This window comes from Tachyglossus aculeatus, chromosome 2 (assembly GCF_015852505.1).
Source record: "Tachyglossus aculeatus isolate mTacAcu1 chromosome 2, mTacAcu1.pri, whole genome shotgun sequence".
NCBI lineage: Eukaryota > Metazoa > Chordata > Mammalia > Monotremata > Tachyglossidae > Tachyglossus > Tachyglossus aculeatus.
The window spans coordinates 11,446,025-11,468,080 of NC_052067.1; the positions used below are offsets into that span (position 1 = coordinate 11,446,025).

A 22,056-nucleotide genomic window follows, 5' to 3' on the forward strand; every position below is an offset into this window, starting at 1 on the left:
GGTATTGAATCCCCATTTTACAGATGAGGAAATTGCAGGACAGAGCAGTCAGTCATCTCAACCACCTCTATCACTTCTGTACTTAGCGATTTCTGAACACTACTATTTAAAAACTTAAGCATCCCCATCTATGCTTCCACTTTCTTTTTCCTCCTATCTATACTGATTTTGTAACCCCCCTCCCCTGCTAGATTATAAACTTTTGATTCCCCGTTTCTCAAAAGAATCTCCCATTGTTTCCCACTCTGCACATCAAAGCAGAAACTCCCAAATATCTTTTTTAAGGTACTCGCTTAATTCCCTCTCCCCTCCCCAGTTCATCCACTCGTTTATCCCACTACAACCCAGCTCACACACTTGATTCCTCTAAAGTCGACCAACTGACTATGCCTTTTCCTTTTTTCTCCCGTCGACTATCTCTTTCCCCTGTCCACCTTTCTGCCTGAAACTCAAACCCTTTTACATCTAGTAGACCACTGTTTTCGCCATCTTCAAGGGTGTTCTTAGAATTCCATCTCCCCCTGGAAGGCTTCATCGATTATCACTCACCCTGAATCCCCTCCAATTATTCAGCCCTTCTGTGTTACCTAAGCACTTTTATTCTCACGGTCCCCTGTAGTACTTATGCACATATGTTCATACTCCATTTCTTCCTCCTATCTGTCACTAATTTTAGAGTCTGTCTCCCCAAGTAGATTGCAAGCTCTTTGCTCTATTAATCCTAGTGTTCTATCCCTAGCTCTAAGTACAGTGGTCAGCACACAAGAGTGACTCAATAAGTTTGATTTATTGATTGTTAAGATCCTTGAGGTCAAGGATTATATCATCCCACACTTATACTCTCCTAAGAGTTTAGTATGGTGATCTGCACACAATAGACTCTCAGTAAATTCTATTGATTGATTTTTAGGTCCTAATGGGTGGATTCAGAGGTGGGCTTAGTGATTCATAATTCCCCAAATACTACCCTTGCTTGCATGGTACAATCCCTGATGAATCAGTGACATTTAATCATTGGCTAGTCCCATATACATTTGGTGAAAACTATATTTTTACATCAAAGGATTATCTTTTTAATGGTATTGGTTAAGTGCTTACTATTTGCCAGGCATTGAAATAAGTGCTGGGGTAGATAAAAGCTAATCAGGTTGGAAACAGTACATGTTCTACATCTTAATCCCCATTTGACTGAGGAGGTAAATGAGACACAGAGAAGTCAAGTGTTTTGCCCAAGGTCACAGAGCAGGCAACTGACAGAGCTGGGCTTAGAACCCAGGCCCTCTGATTCCTAGGCTCATGATCTTTCCATTTAGGCCATGCTCCTGCCCAGTGAAGTCATACTGCATCTTTTGTTCTTTTTCATAATGTTCGTTAAGAACTTTCAATGTGCCAAGCATTGAACAAAGCGCCGGGGTAGATGCAAGTTAATCAGGTAGGACACAGTCACTGTCAGTAATGATAATAATAATTATTGTTATTGTGGTTTTTGTTAAGCACTTACTATGTGCCAGGCCAGTGCTAGGGTAGATACAAGGTAAGTGGGTTAAACATATTCCCTCTCTCACATAGGGCTCATAGTCTTAATCCCCTTTATGCAGATGAGGTAAGTGAGGCACGGGGAAGTTAAGTGACTTTTCCAAGGTCACTTGGCAGACAAGTGGCAGAACTGGAATTAGAACCCTGATCCTTCTAACTCCCAGGCCTGTGCTCTTTTCACTAGGCCACGGTGCTGCTCTTTAAAACAGTGTTTAGCCCAAACATTCAAGGCCACAGACTGTGGAGGCTTTTGTTTTGTTTTATGTCATTTGTTAGGCACTTACTATGTGTCAAACACTGTTCTAAGAGCTGGGGTAGATGCAAGTTAATTAGGTTGGACGCAGTTCCTCTCTTGCACGGGGCTCACAGTCTAGGTAGGAGGGATAGACTGTGAGCCCGTTGTTGGGTAGGGACTGTTTCTATATGTTGTCGACTTGTACTTCCCAAGCACTTGGTACAGTGCACACCGTAAGTGCTCAATAAATACGATTGAATGAATGAATGAGGGGGAACAGGAGAACTGAGGCACGGAGAAGTTAAGTGACTGCCCAAGGTCACACAGCTGACAAGTGGCAGAGCCGGGATTAGAATCCCCAACCTCTGACTCCCAAGCCAGTTTACAAGGTGATCAGGTTGTCCCACGTGGAGCTCACAGTCTTAATCCCCATTTTACAGATGAGGTAACTGAGGCACAGAGACATTAAGTGACTTGCCCAAAGTCACACATCTGACAAGTGGCAGAGACAGGATTAGAATCCGCAACCTCTGACTCCCAAGCCTGTGATCTTTCCACGAAGCCACGCTGCTTCTCAGAGTTAACCAACATCACACAACAGGCAAGTGACAAACTCGGGATTAAAATCCAGGTATCCAGACTACTAACCAGTGCTCATTCTCCTAGGCCACACATCCTCAGTACTGGAGTGCACTCTCTCAAGTGTTAACTATCGTGCTTAGAACTTAGTAGATAATAAATACTATTCACCGGCTGATAACCAATGCAGCAGATAGAAATCTCACTGAATTTGAAGTTACATGATACATGTCTTTCTAGTCATTCATTCAGTTCATTCACTCATTTATTAAACACTTACTGCGTGCAGAGCACTGTACTATGTGTTTGGAAAAGTACAGTACAACAATAAAGGGTGACAATCCCTGCCCACGATGAGCTCACAGTCTAGAGGAGTGGGGGGACAGACATCAATACAAATAAACAGACATCAATACAAATAAATAAAATTACACACACATATATATTTTGTATATATATATACAAAATTACGGATGTTTCATCTGTAAAATGGGGATGAAAACTGTGAGCCCCACGTGGGACAACCTTACCCCAGCGCTTAGAACAGTGCTTTGCACACAGTACTTAACAAATGCCATTATTATTATTATATTTACATAAGTGCTGTGGGGCAGGGGGAAAGAGAAATAGGAGCAAGTCAGAGTGATGCAGAAGGGAGTGGGAGTTGAGGGAAAATTGGGGCTTAGTCTGGGAAGGCCTCTTGGAGGAGATTCCTCCTGGAGGAGATTCAAAGCCTTCAGTAGGGCTTTGAAGTACAGGGAGACTAATTCTAATCTAACTGTGTTACTGAGCACAGTACCAAGTGAGAGAGTGAGCCATGTTAACCTGACTTGGTGTTCAGAGGAAAGTCCCAGTACCCGGGCAAGTTGTGGAAGTTTACATTTAACATCTGCCTTGAGTCTTAGTAAACTGCCTTAAAAACGCAGCTTTGCCATGCTGTCTTTCAACTTATGTGGGGGAATAGGGACCCTGTTCCATGGAGAAGGGGCTTTTGTCTTCGGTCTGTCACTTTATTCATCACTTACATCTGGCCCATGGAGAATCAATCACAGGGGGGTGGTTTGATTAACCGCAAATGAAACTTTTAGTGAGAAAAATTCCCCTTGGACATTATATGGTCAGAAGGAGGATGAGGACAACAGGCAATCCAGCTGCTATAATAATAATCTTCGTATTTATTAAGTGTTTACTTTGTGCCAAGGACTGGGTAAAATCAGATTGGACACTGTCCTTGTCCCTTATGAGGCTCACAATCAACAATCATGTGTATGTGTGTGTGAGTGTGTCTATACATGCATATACTTTTGGGTAGGGAACACATCACTTCATTTTTATATATTTACCACACACCTAGTGCATGCAGTGTACTGCACTAAATGGCTACTCAATAAATGCTGGCTGCTGCTGCTGCTACTACTAAACAGTGTGGCTCAGTGGAAAGAGCCCGGGCTTTGGAGTCAGAGGTCAGGGGTTCAAATCCCGACTCTACCAATTGTCACCTGTGTGACTTTGGGCAAGTCACTTAACTTCTCTGTGCCTCAGTTCCCTCATCTGTGAAATAGGGATTAAGACTGTGAGCGCTACGTGGGACAACCTGGTCACCTTGTATCTACCCCAGTGCTTAGAACAGTGCTCAGCACATAGTAAGTGCTTAGCAAATACTGTCATTATTATTATGTAATATGTATATTATGTATTATGTAGTAATAATAATAATAATAATGGTATTTGTTAAGCATTTACTATGTGCAGAGCACTGTTCTAAGTGCTGGGAGAATAAAAGGTGATCAGGTTGTCTCACGTGGGGCTCACCGTCTTAATCCCCATTTCATAGATGGAGGGACCTGAGACACAGAGAAGTTAAGTGACTTGCCCAAGGTCACACAGCAGACAAGTGGAGGAGCCGGTATTAGAACCCATATCCCAAGCCCGTGCTCCTGCCACTGAGAGCTTCTCACTACTACTACTAATCCCAATACTGCTATTATTTATTGCATACCTACTGAATACTAGTCACTTTCTTAATAACATGGGAATATTCAACATTTCATCAAAGCTCCATCTAGACTGTAAACTCGTTGTGGGCAGGGAATTGTCTGTTTATTGTTGCATTGTACTCTACCAAGCACTTAATACAGTGCTCTGCACAGAATGAGTGCTCAATAAATACAATTGAAAGAATTAATGAATGAATGAAGCAGCCAGATCCCCTCCTGCCTTTTGAAAGTATTGACCAGACCAGAATACATGTTTATTCCTTGCCAAAACTTTTGCTGTCATTATGTAAGTGTGAGTTAAGGTTGTTCCTTTAAAACTGGCTTTCCACACTGAAAATAGAAACAGACATTAAGTATGTGTTTTTACCTGCCTACGGAAGCTCGACGGCATGTTTGTTCCCTGTGGGCAGAGAAAATGTCTATCAACTTTATTGTATTGTATTCTCTCAAGTGCTTAGTGCAGTGCTCTGCACACAGTAGGTGCTCCATAAATATGATTGGTTGATTGATTGATTTGTCTATCCATAAATCGGATGCTATTCACTGACCTGTCTTCAGCACTGGTTTTGGACATCCTGTCAGGATGAATTAAAATTTCAGGGGCTTGGGATATCTTTAAAGCGACAAGGTCTAGACCATCAAGTATGAAAATATACTGTTCAGTACCCTTTCAGTATCAATACTCAGCTTCGGATTCGAGGTCATATGTGTTCCCATATGTTTTAGAAATAATTAAAGATTTATTAACGTTTTGGCCAGCCTTTGAAATATGAATATGTTTCAGCTGCTAAACATTTGATAGGTTTGAAATTTAGGAATATTATTATTGTTATTTTTGCTTCTGTTTTGAAAATATACTCGTGGAGAGGACAGAGGTGCCATTCGATCTGGTGATCGCACGTTAGAAAGCATGGAATTGCCTTTCTAAAAAGCAGGACCTTTTTAAAAATTAAAGAAAAAATCAGTACGACTTTTGTCACGCGATTTGCACTATCGAATGAGGCTCGACTCCAGGCAAAACAGTAATAGATATTTCGATTGCTGGTTTAACTTTATAGAAAGTGTGAGAAGGTTCTTTATATTGGAAAGTCATCCTTTGTTTTAAACGCACTCCCACTAATCCATTCTTTGTCTTTCACCCAGGAAATTGGCTTCATTTTAAATAGGTAGGTGATCATTTGCTTAAATCCGAGGTAATTAGGCCTGGGAGCAGCTCATCAGACGGGATTTAAATATCTATGGACGCTTTCGCCAGTTCTTTCATGTTTTCTACAAACATTCCAGTATTCCCAGCCATGTGGAATTTTAGGCAATCAACCGCTTAGTTCATCTGGAAGTGTATTAACTAGCAGCGCGTTGGCCGGTTCCCACTTCACTGGCGGGTTTACAGGCTACGCGGTCGAGTTCTTGCCTTTCTCGGTAGGCGCTCTCTTTTGGACAGAAGAAAAGACAAATGGCCCCAAACACCCCACGGTTGGAGTTGGTGGAGAATTTAGGGGCCCGATGGGGCTCTGAGCTCGAGGATGCTGAAGGACGGTGGTCCAGGCCACCGTTAGCTTTGAGGTGACAAACGCACCCACTTTCCAAGCCCTCAATTCACCAGATTTTCCCCCCCCAATCCAACTCCACTTCCTCCTCCTCCTCTCCCTCCTCCTCACCCCCTTTCTGTAGCTCCTACAGTGTAATTCTTCTGTGTTTCTGCACGGATCTCGCAGTAAATGAGTCGAGGGGCTTCTTTTCCTGGCCTGGTTCCACCTCCCGGGCACTGCCCCTGCTTTCCCCAGCATCTCCTTCTTCCGTGCTAACACGATGCTGCCTGTGCGCTTTGCTGGGCTGCCCGGAGCAATCTGAGCTTCGCTGTGTTGCCTTTACGCTGCCGGGGCCCTTTACTGCGCTGCCTGCACAATCGCCTGGACGCCGGGCGCATTGGTGTCCGCGCTGCGGGCTGCCTGCGCCCCGCATCCTAACGGGTTAAAGGCACGGAGGATGCAAATATTTTCCCGGGGAGACAAATAACAAACAACAACCGAGGCCAAACCACAACCGGACCTTGGAGATGGCTGTTAAACGACACAGAATAGAGAAGCAGCGTGGCTCAATGGAAAGAGCACGGGCTTTGGAGTCAGTGGTCGTGGGTTCAAATCCCGGGGCCGCCAGTTGTCAGCTGTGTGACTTTGGGCAAGTCATTTCACTTTTCGAGGCCTCAGTTACCTCATCTGTAAAACGGGGATTAAGAGTGTGAGCCCCCCGTGGGACAACCTGATCACCTTTTAGCCTCCCCAGCGCTTAGAACAGTACTTTGCACAAAGTAAGCGCTTAATAAATGCCATTATTATGATTATTATTAAAACAACGCGCTGCGTCGAGCCAAGCTGAGCGAACGGTGGGAGAGGGGGGTTCCCCGAGGGGAGTTCTCCCCAGCACCCACGATGGGAATGGGGGGAGGGGGTGAAGAGGGAGCAGAGAGAACTGGAAAAGGGGAAAGAGTAAGAGGGTTTCCCCTTCACGCCGGGAAGATGCATCTGAGGCTGCAGGGCTGCAACTCTCGGCCTGACAGTCCTTTTCCTGGAAGGAACTGGCAAAGAGCAGTGTGGCTATGGGAATAATAATGATAATGAATAATGGCTTTTGTTAAGCGCTTACTATGTGCTGTTCTAAGCGCTGGAGGTGATACAAGGTCATCAGGTTTTCCCACGTGGGGCTCACAGCCTCAATCCCTATTTCACAAATGAGGTAACTGAGACACTGAGAAGTGAAGTGATTTGCCCAAAGTCACACAGCTGGCAAGTAGCAGAGCCGGGATTAGAACCCACGACCTCTGACTCCCAAGCCCGGGCTCTTTCCACTAAGCCACGCTGCTTAGGAGGAGGGAATCATTTCCCTCCTCTCTCCCTTCTCGAAGGGAAGAGCTTTGGCATCTGGAAGTGGCAGTGGCAGAAACGAGGTTTCTGCCATAAATCACCCGAAAAACATCCGAATCGGACAAGCGCCCTGAGATTCCCTTATCCATTCACCCCTTCAATTTCCTACATCAGAGAGCAGCTTCCCGAAACGTAAACACCTATTATAGGCAAAATACAATCAAAAGGCAGAAAGTCAAAGGGAAATTGAAAGGAGGTAGAGAAGGAGGAGAAAATGGTGAGGGAGGACGAAGGGGAAGAGCAGGAAGAAGAACATGAGGAGGAGGAAGAAGAAGAGGAGGAGGAAGAAGAGGAGGAGTGGGCTTTCACTCTGCAGCCCCTTTAACTGCCATCTCTGCACATTAAATGCACAAACTTATGGAGACTGGGAATCTTCCGATCCAGGAATTTGACGACTCGAGGTCCTGGGGGGTTTTGAGAGAGAACACGGAGTTTGGAAAGTCAATAAGACTAGAACCCCCTTTCCGTCTCCGTTCGAACTATTCCAAGAGCAGCAGGTGCGGGAGAGCCCATTAATTGGAAAGCCAGAAAGGGATACTGGAGATTTCCCTGTCCCCGGGAGAAGGAAGAGCTGCCCCTAAATGGAGCAAATCTGATGGCAAGGTTGGGGGGGAGGGGATTTCCTTTTTTTTTTTTACTTAGTAATAATTGGGAAGCCGAAGAAAGAAAACACACCACAACACACACCCGCTAATGTAACATTATGACTGGGATAGAAAATGCAACCCAAACACTGCACGGTAAAAATCTGTGAGGAAACAATCAAGGAGTGTCTTCTCTTAGTTTTATCTTAGTCTTTTTTAAATTTTATTTTAGCTTCTTAAAAGAACAGCCTTCTTGCCTCCTAAATGCAGTCGACCCAAAAGACGTTTCTGCTGTCCCCTTCTTTGCGTCACCCTGGCACTGCACGGCCCGTAGGGCGTTCAGTACACGCTCTGACGATTACTACTACCTCCGTGGGCAGGGCATTGGTGAGAGATCCTCAAATCCGGCTGATGGGATTGTCCGGAGGAAGGACAGAATCGGGGGTGATCCCGCTTCCCGGATTGAAAGGCCGCCGATCTACGTTTGCGTGCATGTGTGTTTGTGTGTACGTGTGTATTTGTGTGTGCGTGTGTGCTCGCGCTTTGGAGGATGGGACTGGAGGAGGGAGAAATGGGACTCATTTTATTCATTGGGAAAGCAGGATTCCCGGTCCCGATCACTCAGACACGTGTCTTCTACTCCACCCAATCCATTTCTTACGGTGATTTATGAAGCTCTTTGATCAGGAATGAATTTTTTCCGTCTCAGCTGTTCCAGATGAAAGACGTTTCGGCTCCGGTGCCCCTCTCCCCCACCCCCTTTCCCTCTTAACCCCCTACCTTGCGTTTCCCCCCTGCACTCTCACCGCGAATTCCCTTCCCCTCGCCTTCTCCCCCCACCCCTGCTATCTCCCTCCTTCCATCCCCGTTGCTAGCTCTCCCGGATGGGCGACCCATCCACCTAAACGGTAACTATGGAAACGAGAACCAGGCGGGCCAAGGAGGGAGTCCGAGGGGAACCAGAATTGGGGATAACAAGACAATCTCCTTGAGAATGCCCTGCTCAGTGCAGAGGCGATCCCAAATCCGGGCGAGAGGACCTGCCTAGCTCCCAGCGCAGTTGTTAAAAGCCAGAGCCCCCTGGTACTCGGGGGAGAAGGATTCATTCTCCAGGGATTTCTTCTGAGAAGGATGAGCCCACATGGCAGTCCGTAGCTCGCAATCCCAACGGGGACCGTTCAGTTACCTAGAGGAACGATCTAATCGGTCTAACTACTCTGATTTAATTGAGGATGCCGTGGGGTGGGTTGTGGGGGGAGAGTGGGAAAGGGAATATCATGTTACTTAGCCTCCTACTCCCTAATAGGTAAAGGAAAAGTATAGGCTCTGAAGCAGTTATTAATAGGAGCTCCCCCCCCCGCCTTTTTTTTGGAAGTAGCATTTCATTAAAACCATATCCTGGAACAAAGAGTTGTTCTTTCATGTTTCTTTGCTTTGTTATTACTCTGACAGAACTTCTAAAAACAGGATTTTCCAAATCAAAGATCAGTGGAGATGTCTTTTTTCCCCCTTTGCCCCCACCAAACTGCTCTCGCTGTCATTATCCCTGATGCAGAGATTCCTGTTTCATTCCATATTCGGCCGGGGGACGTTAAATAGCTGACTGGATTAAATATTGCAGACTCCAGCCTGGACTCCCTTTGAAAATACAGGTCGGAGGCTGTGCCTAGCTTCATTGAAGGAAAATTGATCTAAGAGATGTTTTAAGTTTAATTTTAAGGGTGGGGATTGGGCTAGGGTGGCAGGAGTGTGGAGGTATTGTCTTTTTGAGGGTCTGCTTTATATTGGTGTAAATATTTGAAAGTTCAAAGGTGGAAGGAGAAGAGAGAGAAAGAGAGAGAGAAAAACTGAGACCTAGAGACAGAAATGAAGAGGGAGAGAGGTAGAGAGATGAGAGAAGAAAAAAGAGGAAGGAAAAGATCTACTATATCAAATAAGATTTAACTATTCATCTTTCCAAACAATAAGCATCTTTCCAATGCCAAAATTAAAATCTGAAGTCCATCAACACCAGAGGGTGAATGTGAAATGCCAGAGTGGAATGGTCTTCCTGTTGGTGATTAGCTCTGTACTGGCTGTCTTCGTCAACACACTCTCCATATACAACATCCCATTATCACACAAGTGCTGATGTCTTGAGAGCTTCTATATCTCCAAAGATTACCTAAGTACTCTCTCCGCATTGGTTTGTCCTTCAGGTGAGAAAGAAAAGTCATTTAAAACTATAGGAAGATAAAACGAAACGGATTGAGCCTTGGTAGGACACCATTTTTAGGAGACGGGTTTCTCTAAACCCATTGCTATAGTGGCCACATAAAATAAAGGATATCACGGAGGTTGTAATGAATATCAGGAGGAAATAGTCACCACTGCTAATTTCGAAGTGGGGTGTGTGTGTACATGTGTGTGCATGCAGTTACTTAAAGTATTTTTACTAGACAATATTTTGAACACCCCAAAGTAAGAAATCTAGATTAGGATTCCCATGGGACCCACAGACTGATATATAAGAGGAGAAAGGCTTTAAAAAAAATCTAATTGTATATGTCTTTAATTATCAGCTCTAAATCTAATCTGAACAATTAAAATAAGTTTCAGATGAGATACCTCTTGGGAATAGAAGATTAGGATTAGACTACAAAATCAAATGGGACATTTAATGTCTGGAGAAAACGTTTTTATTTATTTAGCCAGAGTTGATACTAATATATGCACACAATGCCCATTTACTCTTGAACAAAATCAAACTTTTCAAACCACATCTACACATAAGACTTATGTGCAAGGATCTAGACCTGGATAAAAATGAATTTAGAGTTAAAGAAAATCCACAGTTGCGACTCTTACAAGCAGGCATCTTTTTCCCCCTCAATTAACATATGCTATTCTTAATGGTTAATCTTTTCAGAAGAGTTTTATATTCTAACATTTCCTCCACAAATGCCCCAAAATGTTATTGAAATGATACTCATAATAGTAATTCTCCATACTGGGGGGAAACCCCTATTTCTGGAAACACCAACATTAGACCTTTGAAATAGGAAGATACCGTTATAAGATTGAAAAGTATTCGCTTAACAATAATACTTCTGCTAAATGAAAGCAAGAGGAAAGGAACTAGAAAAGGCCAGCAATATTAAACGGCGGAGACTTTTTTGATTCTGTGCACAACACTGACCTAAACAATTATGTAGACTGTTAGCCCCATGTAGGAAAGGGACTGCGTTCAACCTGGTTAACCCCTGTTTATCCTAGAACTTAGAACGGTGGTTTACGCATAGTAAGCGCTTAACAAATACCATAAAAATAGCAACAGCACTATCCTTAGAAATCCCTTAACAGGTTCGAGCGAACTCGTTATCTTTTTCGCTATAACTACCGACTCTCTTGTCCGAACGGAGAAGGCTGTCCCACATTGGGGTTGGTGGGGGGGGGCAATCTGAAATTTAGAAAGGAGCCTCTCCTCTTGTCTTTCAGCCTAACCATGCATCTTGAAGTTTGAGCATCTGTCAGGAGTGGCATTCCCTTAGCTCTTCTTATCATCCACTACCCCCTTCAAAAAAGCAATTGATTAGTCTCAGCTTTTCCAAACCGAGACCTGATACTTTCCTCAGGATCAAACGTTCCCGAGAACCGGGGGGGGGGGGGGGGGGGGGGGGGGGGGGGGGCGCGGGGGGTTGATTTGGATGGTTAAAAAGAAGAAGAAAAAGAAAAACAAAACAGAAAGGCTAACAAATGAAAACGTGACATTACGCGAGTTCTCCGGTATTATTTACCTTTCCGTAAAACAGCGTTTTAGAAATATAGAAAATGAGGAGAGTGATTTATGCTCATGCTCGAATTTCCCTTCAAGTCTTTTCCTTCCTCATATTTGGAAGGCGTGGTCCTATTTGCAAGTGGTACATCTGTTCTCTTCACGTGACATTTTCATAAAGGCTCAAACATCTGGTCAAAATAAACGTCCTTCAGGTTACCTGCTTAACTTTTCACATGTCAAACTCCCTTCACCTCTGAAACCTCCGCCCCCACCTTCCCTCGTCCCTACCCCACCCCCTTCACCACTATGGCTTTATTCTTGGAATCGCTCTCTCCTGTTCTCACATCCCATTCTTTCCCCCCACCGAACCCACTAACGTATTTCCCGTTCAGGTTTTGTCTTCTTGGTTTTTTGGTTTTATTTTTTTCGGTGGAAAATGGCCCCCATCCATAGCATTTCCAACCCTCTTTTTTCGATCCCGCAAGACAAAAGAGTGTAACATCTTTCCCCCTAGATCAATAGGTATGTTTTGATTTGGGCTCCAGGCAGAATACTGAGTTTATAAGCTAAATGTGAATCCCGAATTGGGATAGGCTGGGGTCAGTCTCTCAAGCATAACTTCTTATGCGTTGTTCTGGGTGTAACCTGCTGAATCCTAAAACGAATCCACTGTTGATGTTGCTATTTTATAACTAGTGGTATCATTTTATTTTCTATCTTTTATTAGGGGGGAGGGGGGATCTAATTTAGGAAAAATGATCTCCCGCTTAAATGAAAATACATTTGAACGAAGACCATGATTTACATTCTTTCTTTTCCCTGGCATTTTTTTCCTCTCTTTTACATTAGATCACTCGAAAGAAATGACCCTTATGTTCACATACGTATACAAAAGCGAAAAAAAAGAGAAAAGGAAAAGCCCACGTAAACAATCAAAGCGACTCTTTGGAAATTAGCTGCAGTCGACATGAAACGATCTCATTTCGGTTTGCCCCCTAAATCGCTCGCCATAATTTAGCGTGTTCTTTGAGGTTTTTAGACCATGAGCTATTGCCTTGGTTGTTATGGCGTTTGTACACAGGGTAAGATATTTATTATACTGACTTTATAAAATTGTACCCAACTTTCCCGAAGGCTTATCGCCTAGTCCTTATAAAAGGGAGACTGTTTTCTATAAAATAAAGGGGGGGGGGGCGACTTTGAGCAAGTGATTTTAACCTGTTCCACCTTCAAGTGACCTGCCACATGCTCCTTCTTATTTTATAGACATCTGGGAATTCCATACATGCCTTAAACTCCAATTACACACCTTCTTCAAAGGGCACGTGCTTTGATTTGCTAAGAACATAAAGCGGACTGAAGTCGTAGAGTTGGGGCAAACGTTAATGTAAAATGCATCCTGTGCCATATTTACTGTTGTCCGACAAATAAAAAAGATCCTGTCGGACTTAGATGCCTAATTTTCCCCCCTAGGCCATCTACGAGGCGGCGGACCTTTTGTGCCTTTTGACTAGTCCTCCAAAGATGCTAATTTCTCTATCCATAACGGTTTTCAGACCGGCTCCGCTTGCACTCGGATGGGTGCAGGGAAGAAGTCGTTCCCGGATGCAAAAAAAAAAAAGTCTTGAAAGGTGGCCTTCGATGCTAGCCGTTTCCCTCCCCCTGGAAGGGGTTTATGAGTTTGGGGAGGGGTGTCTGTCTTTGTCCACCTCGCGTCCTGAGCCTGCCTTGGGTTGCCACCGCCGTCGCTGATGCTCCTGCTGTCCGCTGCTGCTGCTGCTGCTGTTGCTACTGTGACCGGGTCTTGCTCTTTCCCTAAACGGAGTCAAGCCCGGGGTGGCGGAATCCCATCAGATCAGTCTCCACTTTCCACTTTCCGCCCCCCGCCCCCTTCCTTCCAGTTCCGTGGGCTCCCACGCCCCCCACGCAGGATGTTCCGCTTTCCCCCACCCTCTTCGCAGGTGAACCCCTGGTCCCCCACTGAATTTCGTTTGGGTTTCCGAAGCGTTTGTTCCCCGCAGGTTTGTTTGTTTTTCTTAAAATTACAGATGCAGGGAAAACCGCCTGACATCATGAGAGCAGGACAAACGCTCACTTTGAAGGATTCTTGGGCAGGACTTCAAGTGAAATCATATGCCTGAGAAGAATTTGATACTGGACTAGAGAAAATAACTAGTTCTGAGGTTGCCAAACCATGGAATGTGCAAAATGCTCCACTTTCTTGCAAAAGGCCAAGCGTCCCTTAAAATCTGCATTTCAGAAACTGAACCCGAAAGTCTCGAGAGCCAACGATCTTGTTCCAACGTTCCGCTAGGAAAGGCTCTACACATTGTCTCTTTCGTTTTATTAAACTCTGGTGAGGGGTTTTCCTTTTCCGTCTCCCTCCCCCCTTTCCCACCTCCCACCCCCTCAAACACACGCTTTTTATGTTTTGTCACTACAACAGCTCGTGAAGTGCCACCAGGATTCGGGGAGCATACATGCACCGCTAGAGAGAAAATTAAGACGAAAACGGTGTAAGCAAACCTCGGTTACTGCTACCTCTTACGGAAATGCCATTCATTGGCTATATTCCTTGAAAATAAGATTAGAATACATTATGTCCTAGGCAGAGGTAACTGTGTACTTCAGGAGGGGTTTCGAATTCCCAGAAGACAATTCAATATTTTTCTTCAATGAGGCTGACTCTGACTTAATGGATTTTGGCTTTAGTGCTGGGACCCTGAGCCCATACAATCACAAACTGTAAAATGGGAAGGGTCACAGTGAACTTCTGAAACACGATTACCTCCCATGATTCATTTTTTTCTCACATTATAGGCAGTGTACAAGAAGCAAAAATAAAAATCGCCAATGCTAATGGGAGAAGAGAGGGGAAATTAAATATTTTTATTTGATCTTATGATAGAGCAAGAATACAAATTATTTTCTCATTTCACCCCTCTTTCCTTAAAAGGTAAGGCTTAAATGTCTTGGTTCCTGCTCCTATAAGGTAACGTGAAGATTTATTCCACGGGGATTTCCCTTGCTAGGAAAAGTTGGGAATTTTGATGCAAGGTATCCGGAAGACTTTATAATCGCATTGAATAAATAATTCGACGATGATTTCCCTAATTCAGACTATAACTATTCTCCAGCAGTTACCTCAGTGTTACTCTCTTTCATCTGCACATTTAGGGGAGACGGTCCATTTTCGGTTTGGTGCTTTCTCCCTATTTATTACTAAAGAAACGTGTGACACCTAAATGTCCCAAAATAGTCCTCCATGAAGACCGAGAAAGAAAAACAAAAGGGAAGACTGTGAGTCCGTTGTGGGCAGGGATTGTCTCTGTTGTCGACTTGTACTTTCCAAGCGCTTGGTAAAGTGCTGTACGCACAGTAAGCGCTCAATAAATGCGATTGAATGAATGAATGAAGGCTAAATTATGAGCTAACTCTTTCTTCGCCTCCCCCATCGTCAGAGATAAGAGCAAAAGATTACCTTCTCCCTATTTTGTGGCGGGGGAGATTGGGGGATGGGGAGGGAAGAGAGAAAGGGGGGGCGGGGGATGTCTCCTGGACGATGCATGTGAAGAAATCTGAAATATCAAAAGGTCAGCTCGAGCTGGGGAGAACCGGACAATCTTTCGCGAATTGAGCTGATAAGACTAGCCAAAAGCACAGAGACCCCATCCCTACCCCCATCCCGGTCTGATCGCCCACTTCCCCTCCCCTCCGACACACACACTTTTCCCTTCTTATTGATGTTTGATAGTGGACCACCAAAGTCCAAATCCAATTTTCAAAGTCCTCAGTAATCCCTTAATATAAACAAACGCTGCGGGCTTTCTACTGTAAACATTGTGCACTGGTCTAAAATATGCACAATATTAAATTCATAATACTGCTAGGTCAGCAATAAATGGCAATATGTGGATATGGAAACAAAAACATTCAGGCAATAAAGTAACCTCAACCTGAGCTAAGCAAACACGATCTGTTTTGTATAAACACACAGTATTTGCCATGGACATTGCCTAAATCTGAGCAGCAAAAGCAATTTCTAGTTTGCACCCTTAATCACTTTTTTGAGCAATAAAATTTGATAGAAGTTGCTCTCCGTTAAGAACTAGATAAATTGTGTAAACACCCTCTTTCCTGTTATATTAGCAGATTCATCGGAGTCCAAAACCTTCCTTCCCAAATAACCCGAATGAAATACAATTCAAGCGTGCCTGGCAAGAGTTGAGGTTTGATTTGCTTTGTCGAGTTTCATAGATATGTCAGAGCAGAAAAAATGGCTATTGGGTGAAAGTATTTTAAAAAGACTACCAAAGCTTCGATGACTGGGCTAGAAACTGAATATTTTGGTATCGAAAACGCCCCCCACCCCGCTTGCAAAATTAATCTAACCCAATAAAAGTGCAGATCAATACTTCTTTACAGTCCAGATTTTTCTTTGCCTTTGAACCCATCCGCGAGACGAGGACAATGCATTTTCGTAAAGGCTTAACAATTAAGCACCCGGTATTATTAAATTTTCCTTTCGCAGGAACTTTACCGAATCACGGTACCTGCATTTTGTTCTAGAAACAAAATCATTTGGAGCGCCCTTATTCAAAACATACATTTGTCTGCTGCACTCAGTAGATACCATTGACTTTTTACTTTTGGTGTGTGGGGAGGAGGTGGGGAGCCCTTCTAATCGATAGACCACGTTTCTTTCTTGAAAATAAAAAAAGGAGGAGTGAAAAGAACATTAAATCTTTCTTCCAAAGCGACAGGAGAAAATGATTAGTTTCGTCCTGAAAGCGTAAGTATAACTGTCTTCCCCCCAAACTTACACTGCTGAATAAAAGAAAGCCACGGATAAGGTTATGTTACGTGGTGACCTGATAAGAGAGAAAGGGGAAATCACCAAAAAGTCCAATGAGCACCCAAGTAAAGTAATAGTAAAGCTGTCTCTATAAATAACATGCCTGTGTCTGTCAGTAGCTAGTTTATTTGAGTTTTTCGCCCCGTTTGTTTATATTGGTGGCCCCTCTCTCCTGGGTGTCTCTACAACTAAACAAGCAGGTATTTATCTCCAGCTGAACCCTGCATTTTTCATATAGACCAAACTTTAAGGTTCTTAAAATTTCAGTCGCATTTCTTTATTGCAGAAAAATAATATACAATGATATTTACAAAACAATCATAAAAATATGAATGCATTTAGACACCGGATCTATTTGCATTTTAACATGGATCATCAATAAATAAATAGAATGTTGTTTTTGTAATTTTTTTAAACTTTTTTTTCTCAGAGGGAGAATAAAAAAAAAGGAAGTCACCAGATTAGGTTTTCGTATGACAGTTTTCATCTCTAAAGTTCTTTTCTTTTTAAATTTTCCTCTCATTGTGACCATTTAAAAATGGAGAAAGTCCACAATACTATGTCTTTCCTTTCAGTGGCTGGTAGGCACGACCTCTTGGGAATGCATGCATGCATGAAAAAAAAATAAAAAAGTTTAATTCCAACATTCTTCGTCAAAATGAAAAAAAAATAAACAACAACAACTGTTCAGACTTCTATCAGAATGTAGAGATGTGTGGATAGTGCCGCCGCCCCGCTGAGTAGCCACTGTCCAAGGCCCCTTCTCGCTTTCTCTTTTAAGTTCCCCACGCCCTGTTCCTTTTGATTTGGGCACAGCTCTTCTAACTTCCAAGAAAATCCTTGGCAAACGTTAAAAAATGGTATCCAGCATCAGAGTCTCTAGACTGTCCATTTACTCCTTCTCTGGAAACAATGTCATCTGTAAAAATCCAGAGGGGGGGAAAAGTTTATTATTGGAATCAAAATTGTTTCTCATATATTATATAGATATATCTGCTGCTACTTTCTGGAGCACCACCCTGAAGAAGTCTTTTTATCACCCAGGGCCAAAGGGAAATTCGTGCAGAGAAATGAGGGATGTGGATTTTGAGAACGCATGTTTGTAAGCAGAGAACCTCAAAACTACTCAAAACACTTGCAGCCGTCTTAAACTCTTGTCTATCAGCGTGTTCTCTCTCTCTCTCTCTCTCTCTCTCTCTCTCTCTCTCTCTCTCTCTCTCTCTCTCTCTCTTCCCGTCCCCCCATCCCCCCGTCCACACTCTCTGAGGATTCCTCCTCTACACGCAGAAATCGGGGCACCTAAGAGGATTTGGGGGGGACGGCCCCTAGGAAGGGGGTGCAGTAGCAGCACTAGTAGTAGAGGAGGAGCAGGAGTAGTCGAGGAGGAGGAGAAATGGGAGGAGGAGGAGGAAGGGGAGAGGAGGAGGAGGAGGAAGGGGAGAGGAGAAGGAGGAAGGGGAGAGGAGGAGAGGGAGGAGGAAGGGGAGAGGAGAAGGAGTAGGAAGGGGAGAGGAGGAAGAGGAGGAGGAGGAGGAGGAGGAGGAGGGGGAGGAGGAAGGGGAGGAAAGGAAGAGGAGAAGGAGGAGGAAGGGGAAAGGAGGAGGAAGGGGAGAGGAGGAGGAGGAGGAAGGGGAGAGGAGAAGGAGGAGGAAGGAGAGAGGAGGAGGAGGAGTAGGGGAAGGAGGAAGGGGAGGAAATGGAGAGGAGGAGGAGGAAAGGGAGAGGAGGATGAAGGGGAGAGGAGTAGGAGGAGGAAGGAGAGAGGAGGAGGAGGAGTAGGGGAACGAGGAAGGGGAGGAAATGGAGAGGAGGAGGAGGAAAGGGAGAGGAGGATGAAGGGGAGAGGAGTAGGAGGAGGAAGGAGAGAGGAGGAGGAGGAGTAGGGGAACGAGGAAGGGGAGGAAATGGAGAGGAGGAGGAGGAAAGGGAGAGGAGGATGAAGGGGAGAGGAGTAGGAGGAGGAAGGAGAGAGGAGGAGGAGGAGTAGGGGAACGAGGAAGGGGAGGAAATGGAGAGGAGGAGGAGGAAAGGGAGAGGAGGATGAAGGGGAGAGGAGGAGGAGGAAAGGAGGAGGAGGATGAAGGGGAGAGGAGGAGGAGGAAAGGGAGAGGAGGAGGAGGAAGAGGAGGAGGAGGAGGAGGAAGGGGAGAGGAGGAGGGGGCGGCTGTGACCTGAGCGGAGCCGAGGCTTTTCAGAAGAGAGGAAGAGCCGCGTCCTTACCTAGGAGTGGTGGGGTGGTCGGAGGGGGAGCGGGGGCCCGGGCCGGCTAGTGGGAGGCCGACATGGACCAGGCGCCCTCCATCCTCCACACGGAGAAGGCGTAGCTGAGCCGCTCGTGGGCCACATAGCTGCAGCTTGCCATCTTGGAGTCCAGCTCGTCGCTCTGCAAGACCTGGTAGAGGAAGTCGATGTACCTGGCGGCCAGTTTGAGGGTCTGGATCTTGCTGAGCTTGTCCGAGGGCAGCGTGGGGATGATCTTGCGCAGGGCGGCGAAGGCTTCGTTGAGGGACTGGGTGCGCTGGCGCTCCCGCACGTTGGCCATGACCCGCTGGGTCTGCAGCTCCTCGTAGGACTGGGGGCTGCCGCCGCCGCTGCTGCTGCCGCCGCCGCCGCCGCCGCCTCCGGGCAGGCCTCCTCCTCCGCCTCCTCCTCCTCCGGGCAGGCCTCCGCCCCCGCCGCCGCCGCTGGGGCCGGAGGATTTTTTGCCTCGCTTGCCTTGGGCCGGGCTGCCGGGCTCGTCCGTCGTTCCCGGTCCTAGCCCCGCTCCTCCTGCTCCTGCTCCTGCTCCTGCTCCTGCTCCTCCTGCTCCTCCTGCTCCTCCCGCCGCTCCTCCTGCTCCCGCTGCTCCTCCTCCCGCTGCTCCTGCCCCGCTCCGCCGGCTGGACCTCCGCTTGCGGCCTCCGCGCTTGGCTCCCGGAGGCTGCGGTTGCGAGGGCGGCGGGTGCGGGGGTCTGGGCGGCGGGACCCGCTCCGGCTCCTCCTCGCTGTTGCTCAGGCTGTCGTCGGCCGGGGAGACTGGAGAGCTGGACTCCTCCTGCATCATCTCTTGCGAGGACCCGCGCTCCCCGGCCCGCGGAGGCCGGGGGAGGGGGGAGGAGGAGGAGGAGGAGGGAGGGAGGGAGGAAGGAAGAGAGGAAGGAGGAGCAGGAGAGAGGGAGGGAGGAAGAGAGGGAGAGAGGAGGAGGGAGGGAGGGAGGAAGAGAGGGAGAGAGGAGGAGGGAGGGAGGAAGGAAAAGAGGGAGAGGAGGAGGCAGGGAGGAAGGAAAGGAGGGAGGGAAGAGGAGGAGGGAGGGAGCAAGGAAAAGAGGAGGGAGGGAGGAAGGAAAAGAGGGAGGGGAGAGGAGGAGGGAGGGAGCAAGGAAAAGAGGAGGGAGGGAGAAAGGAAAAGAGGGACGGAGGAGGAGGAAGAGGAGGAGGGAGGGAGGGGGAAGGGAAAGACAAGGGGAGGGGGAGGGGGAAGGGGGGGAGGAAGGTTGCTTTAACCCGCCAGCTTCCCCCGGCGGGCCCTCTCTGCCTCGTCCCCCGTCCCGCCCGCTGGCCTAACCCGGAGAGACCGAGGCAGAGGACCAGGAGGAGGAGGAGGAAGAAGAGGAGGAGGAGGAGGATCTCAGGCTGCAGGGAGGAAGAGCTGGGGGAACTTGGGGGAGGGAGGGAGGGAGGGAGGAGGGGACGGCCGGAGGGGGAGGGGGGAATGGCACCGCGGTCCCCCTCCCCGAAAATAAAAAAAAGGCAACACCCCCCCACCAAACCCTCCCGATCTCTTCGAGCTCCGCGAGGTGCCTGGGAGTTGGGAGAAAGTTGCAAACTTGGAGGCTCTTATAGCTCCTGCTGGCGGAAAGTTTCGGGGCCGCCGTGTCATTGGCCTGACGTGGAGAGGAGGGACTTTTCGTCGTTTTGGAGGAAAGTTTCCGCTCTGGCAGCCCCCCTCCCCCCCTCGCTTTCCCCGCCCTCTCCCTTCCCCCCCACCCACACCCCCGGTCCTCCTTCGTCCCCGTCCATCCTTTCTCTCGCCCGAAACCATTCAAAAGTGGGTTTTCCCCCCCGGGCCCTCCTCCTCCTGCGGGCCCTGCCGTCGGTGCCTTTCCGTGGCCGCGGAGATGTGGGCGAGCCCGTGGGCCGAGGCAGCCCCGCGGCCACCGGTGGGGTCCGTCCGCCCGGGTTAGTGTCCCCACCGCGGGGGGACCCACAGGCCTGGACCAGCTCCGATGGCAGCGGCCGCCGCCGCAGCAGCAGCAGCCGCCTACAACCAGACTAATCCTTCCTACCCACTCTCTCTCTCCTTCTCTTTCTTCTCCTCCCGCCCCTCTCTCTTCTCTCCCTTCTCTCCTGTTCTCTCTCTTTCTCCCCTTTCTTCTCCTCCCGCCCCTCTCTCGTCTCTCCTTTTCTCTCCTCTTCTCTCCTGTTCTCTCTCTCCGGTTCTCCCTCTTCTCTCCTTCTCTCTCCCTCCTCTCTCCTTTTTCTCTCTCCCGTTCTCTCTGCTCCTCCTCCTTCTCTTTCTCTCTGGCTCCCGTAGTCTCTCTCCCTCTTCTGTTCTCGCTCCTTCTCTTTATCTCTCTCTCTCCCGTTCTCTCTTCTGTTCTCTTTGCTCCTCCTCCTTTTCTTTCTCTCTGTCTCCCGTTCTCTCTCTCTGTTCTCTCTCCTTCTCTTTCTCTCTCTCCGGTTCTCTCTCCTCTTTCTCTCTCCTGTTCTCTATCCTTCTCTTTCTCTCTCTCCCGTTCTCCCTCTTCTATTCTCTCTCCTCTTTCCCTCTCTCCCGTTCTCTTTCTTCTGCTCTCTCTCCTTTCTCCTCTCTCTCCCGTTATCTCTCCTCTCCCCTTCTCTCTCCTTCTCTACAATTCTCCCTCTCTCTTCTGTTCTTTCTCCCATCTCCTCTCTCTCCCGTTCTCCCTCTCTCTCCTGTTCTCCTCTCTCCTTCTCTCTCTTTCTCTCCAGTTCTATCTTCTGTTCTCGTTCCTCTCTCCCTCCTCCCCCCCCTCTATCCCCTATCTCTGTAGTTCTCTAACCGCCTTTCTCTGTCTCTTTCCCCCTCCCCATTATAATCGGGGATTGCAGAGAAGAGTCTGAGAGGTGCGTCTAGAGAAAGGATTCCTTTCCGGCCCATCGGATCCTCTGCCTCTACCTTGGAGATACCCATTGCAGGAGTGTCTTGGGTTGGGTGGGATAATGCTCCTTCCTCCACTACGGGCTCGGATGTGTGTGTTCTGTGCCTAGTCACACATGCACAGGAAGCCGGTGTGTTGTGATCCTCGAGATCTGTCCCACTGATTTCCTTTTCACAATTGAGACTAGAGTCTCTCGGACATACACCTAGCATCCCTGGTGTCCAAAACGATAAACGCGTGGAGGGAATTTGTAACCAGATGACCTGGGGAGTGCAGAACTCCACTGTTCTGTTTCCTTTCAGGAGGTGAGAGGGAGAGAGAGGCAGTGGAACAGAAAGAGAGTTAGAGCTAGGCAAAAAGGAGAGAAGCAGCTAGTGGCAGACTGACAGAGACAGAAGAGGAAGAAGAGAGAGAAAGAGAGAGAGAGAGAGAGAGAGAGAGAGAGAGAGATTAAAACTCACCGTGCCAGACTGTCTTCTAGGAAAATCAC

At 47.1% G+C, this 22,056-nt stretch overlaps 1 protein-coding gene across 3 annotated transcripts; it reads right to left on the reverse strand.

The window, feature by feature from the left end:
- Positions 1-18,730: 18,730 nt before the first annotated feature.
- Positions 18,731-19,507, reverse strand: TWIST1 (twist family bHLH transcription factor 1). Of its 3 annotated transcripts, XM_038740288.1 has the most exons (4): positions 19,430-19,504; positions 19,334-19,384; positions 19,147-19,204; positions 18,731-19,041 (listed from the first exon to the last, which is right to left on the reverse strand). In XM_038740288.1, exons 1-4 carry the CDS (start codon positions 19,502-19,504, stop codon positions 18,731-18,733), a joined length of 495 nt encoding a protein of 164 aa, XP_038596216.1. The 3 variants fall into 3 exon arrangements, with proteins under 3 accessions (XP_038596216.1, XP_038596207.1, XP_038596198.1); XM_038740279.1 differs by having other exon boundaries at positions 18,731-19,083; positions 19,135-19,507; XM_038740270.1 differs by having other exon boundaries at positions 18,731-19,507.
- Between the last annotated feature and the right edge of the window lie 2,549 nt (positions 19,508-22,056).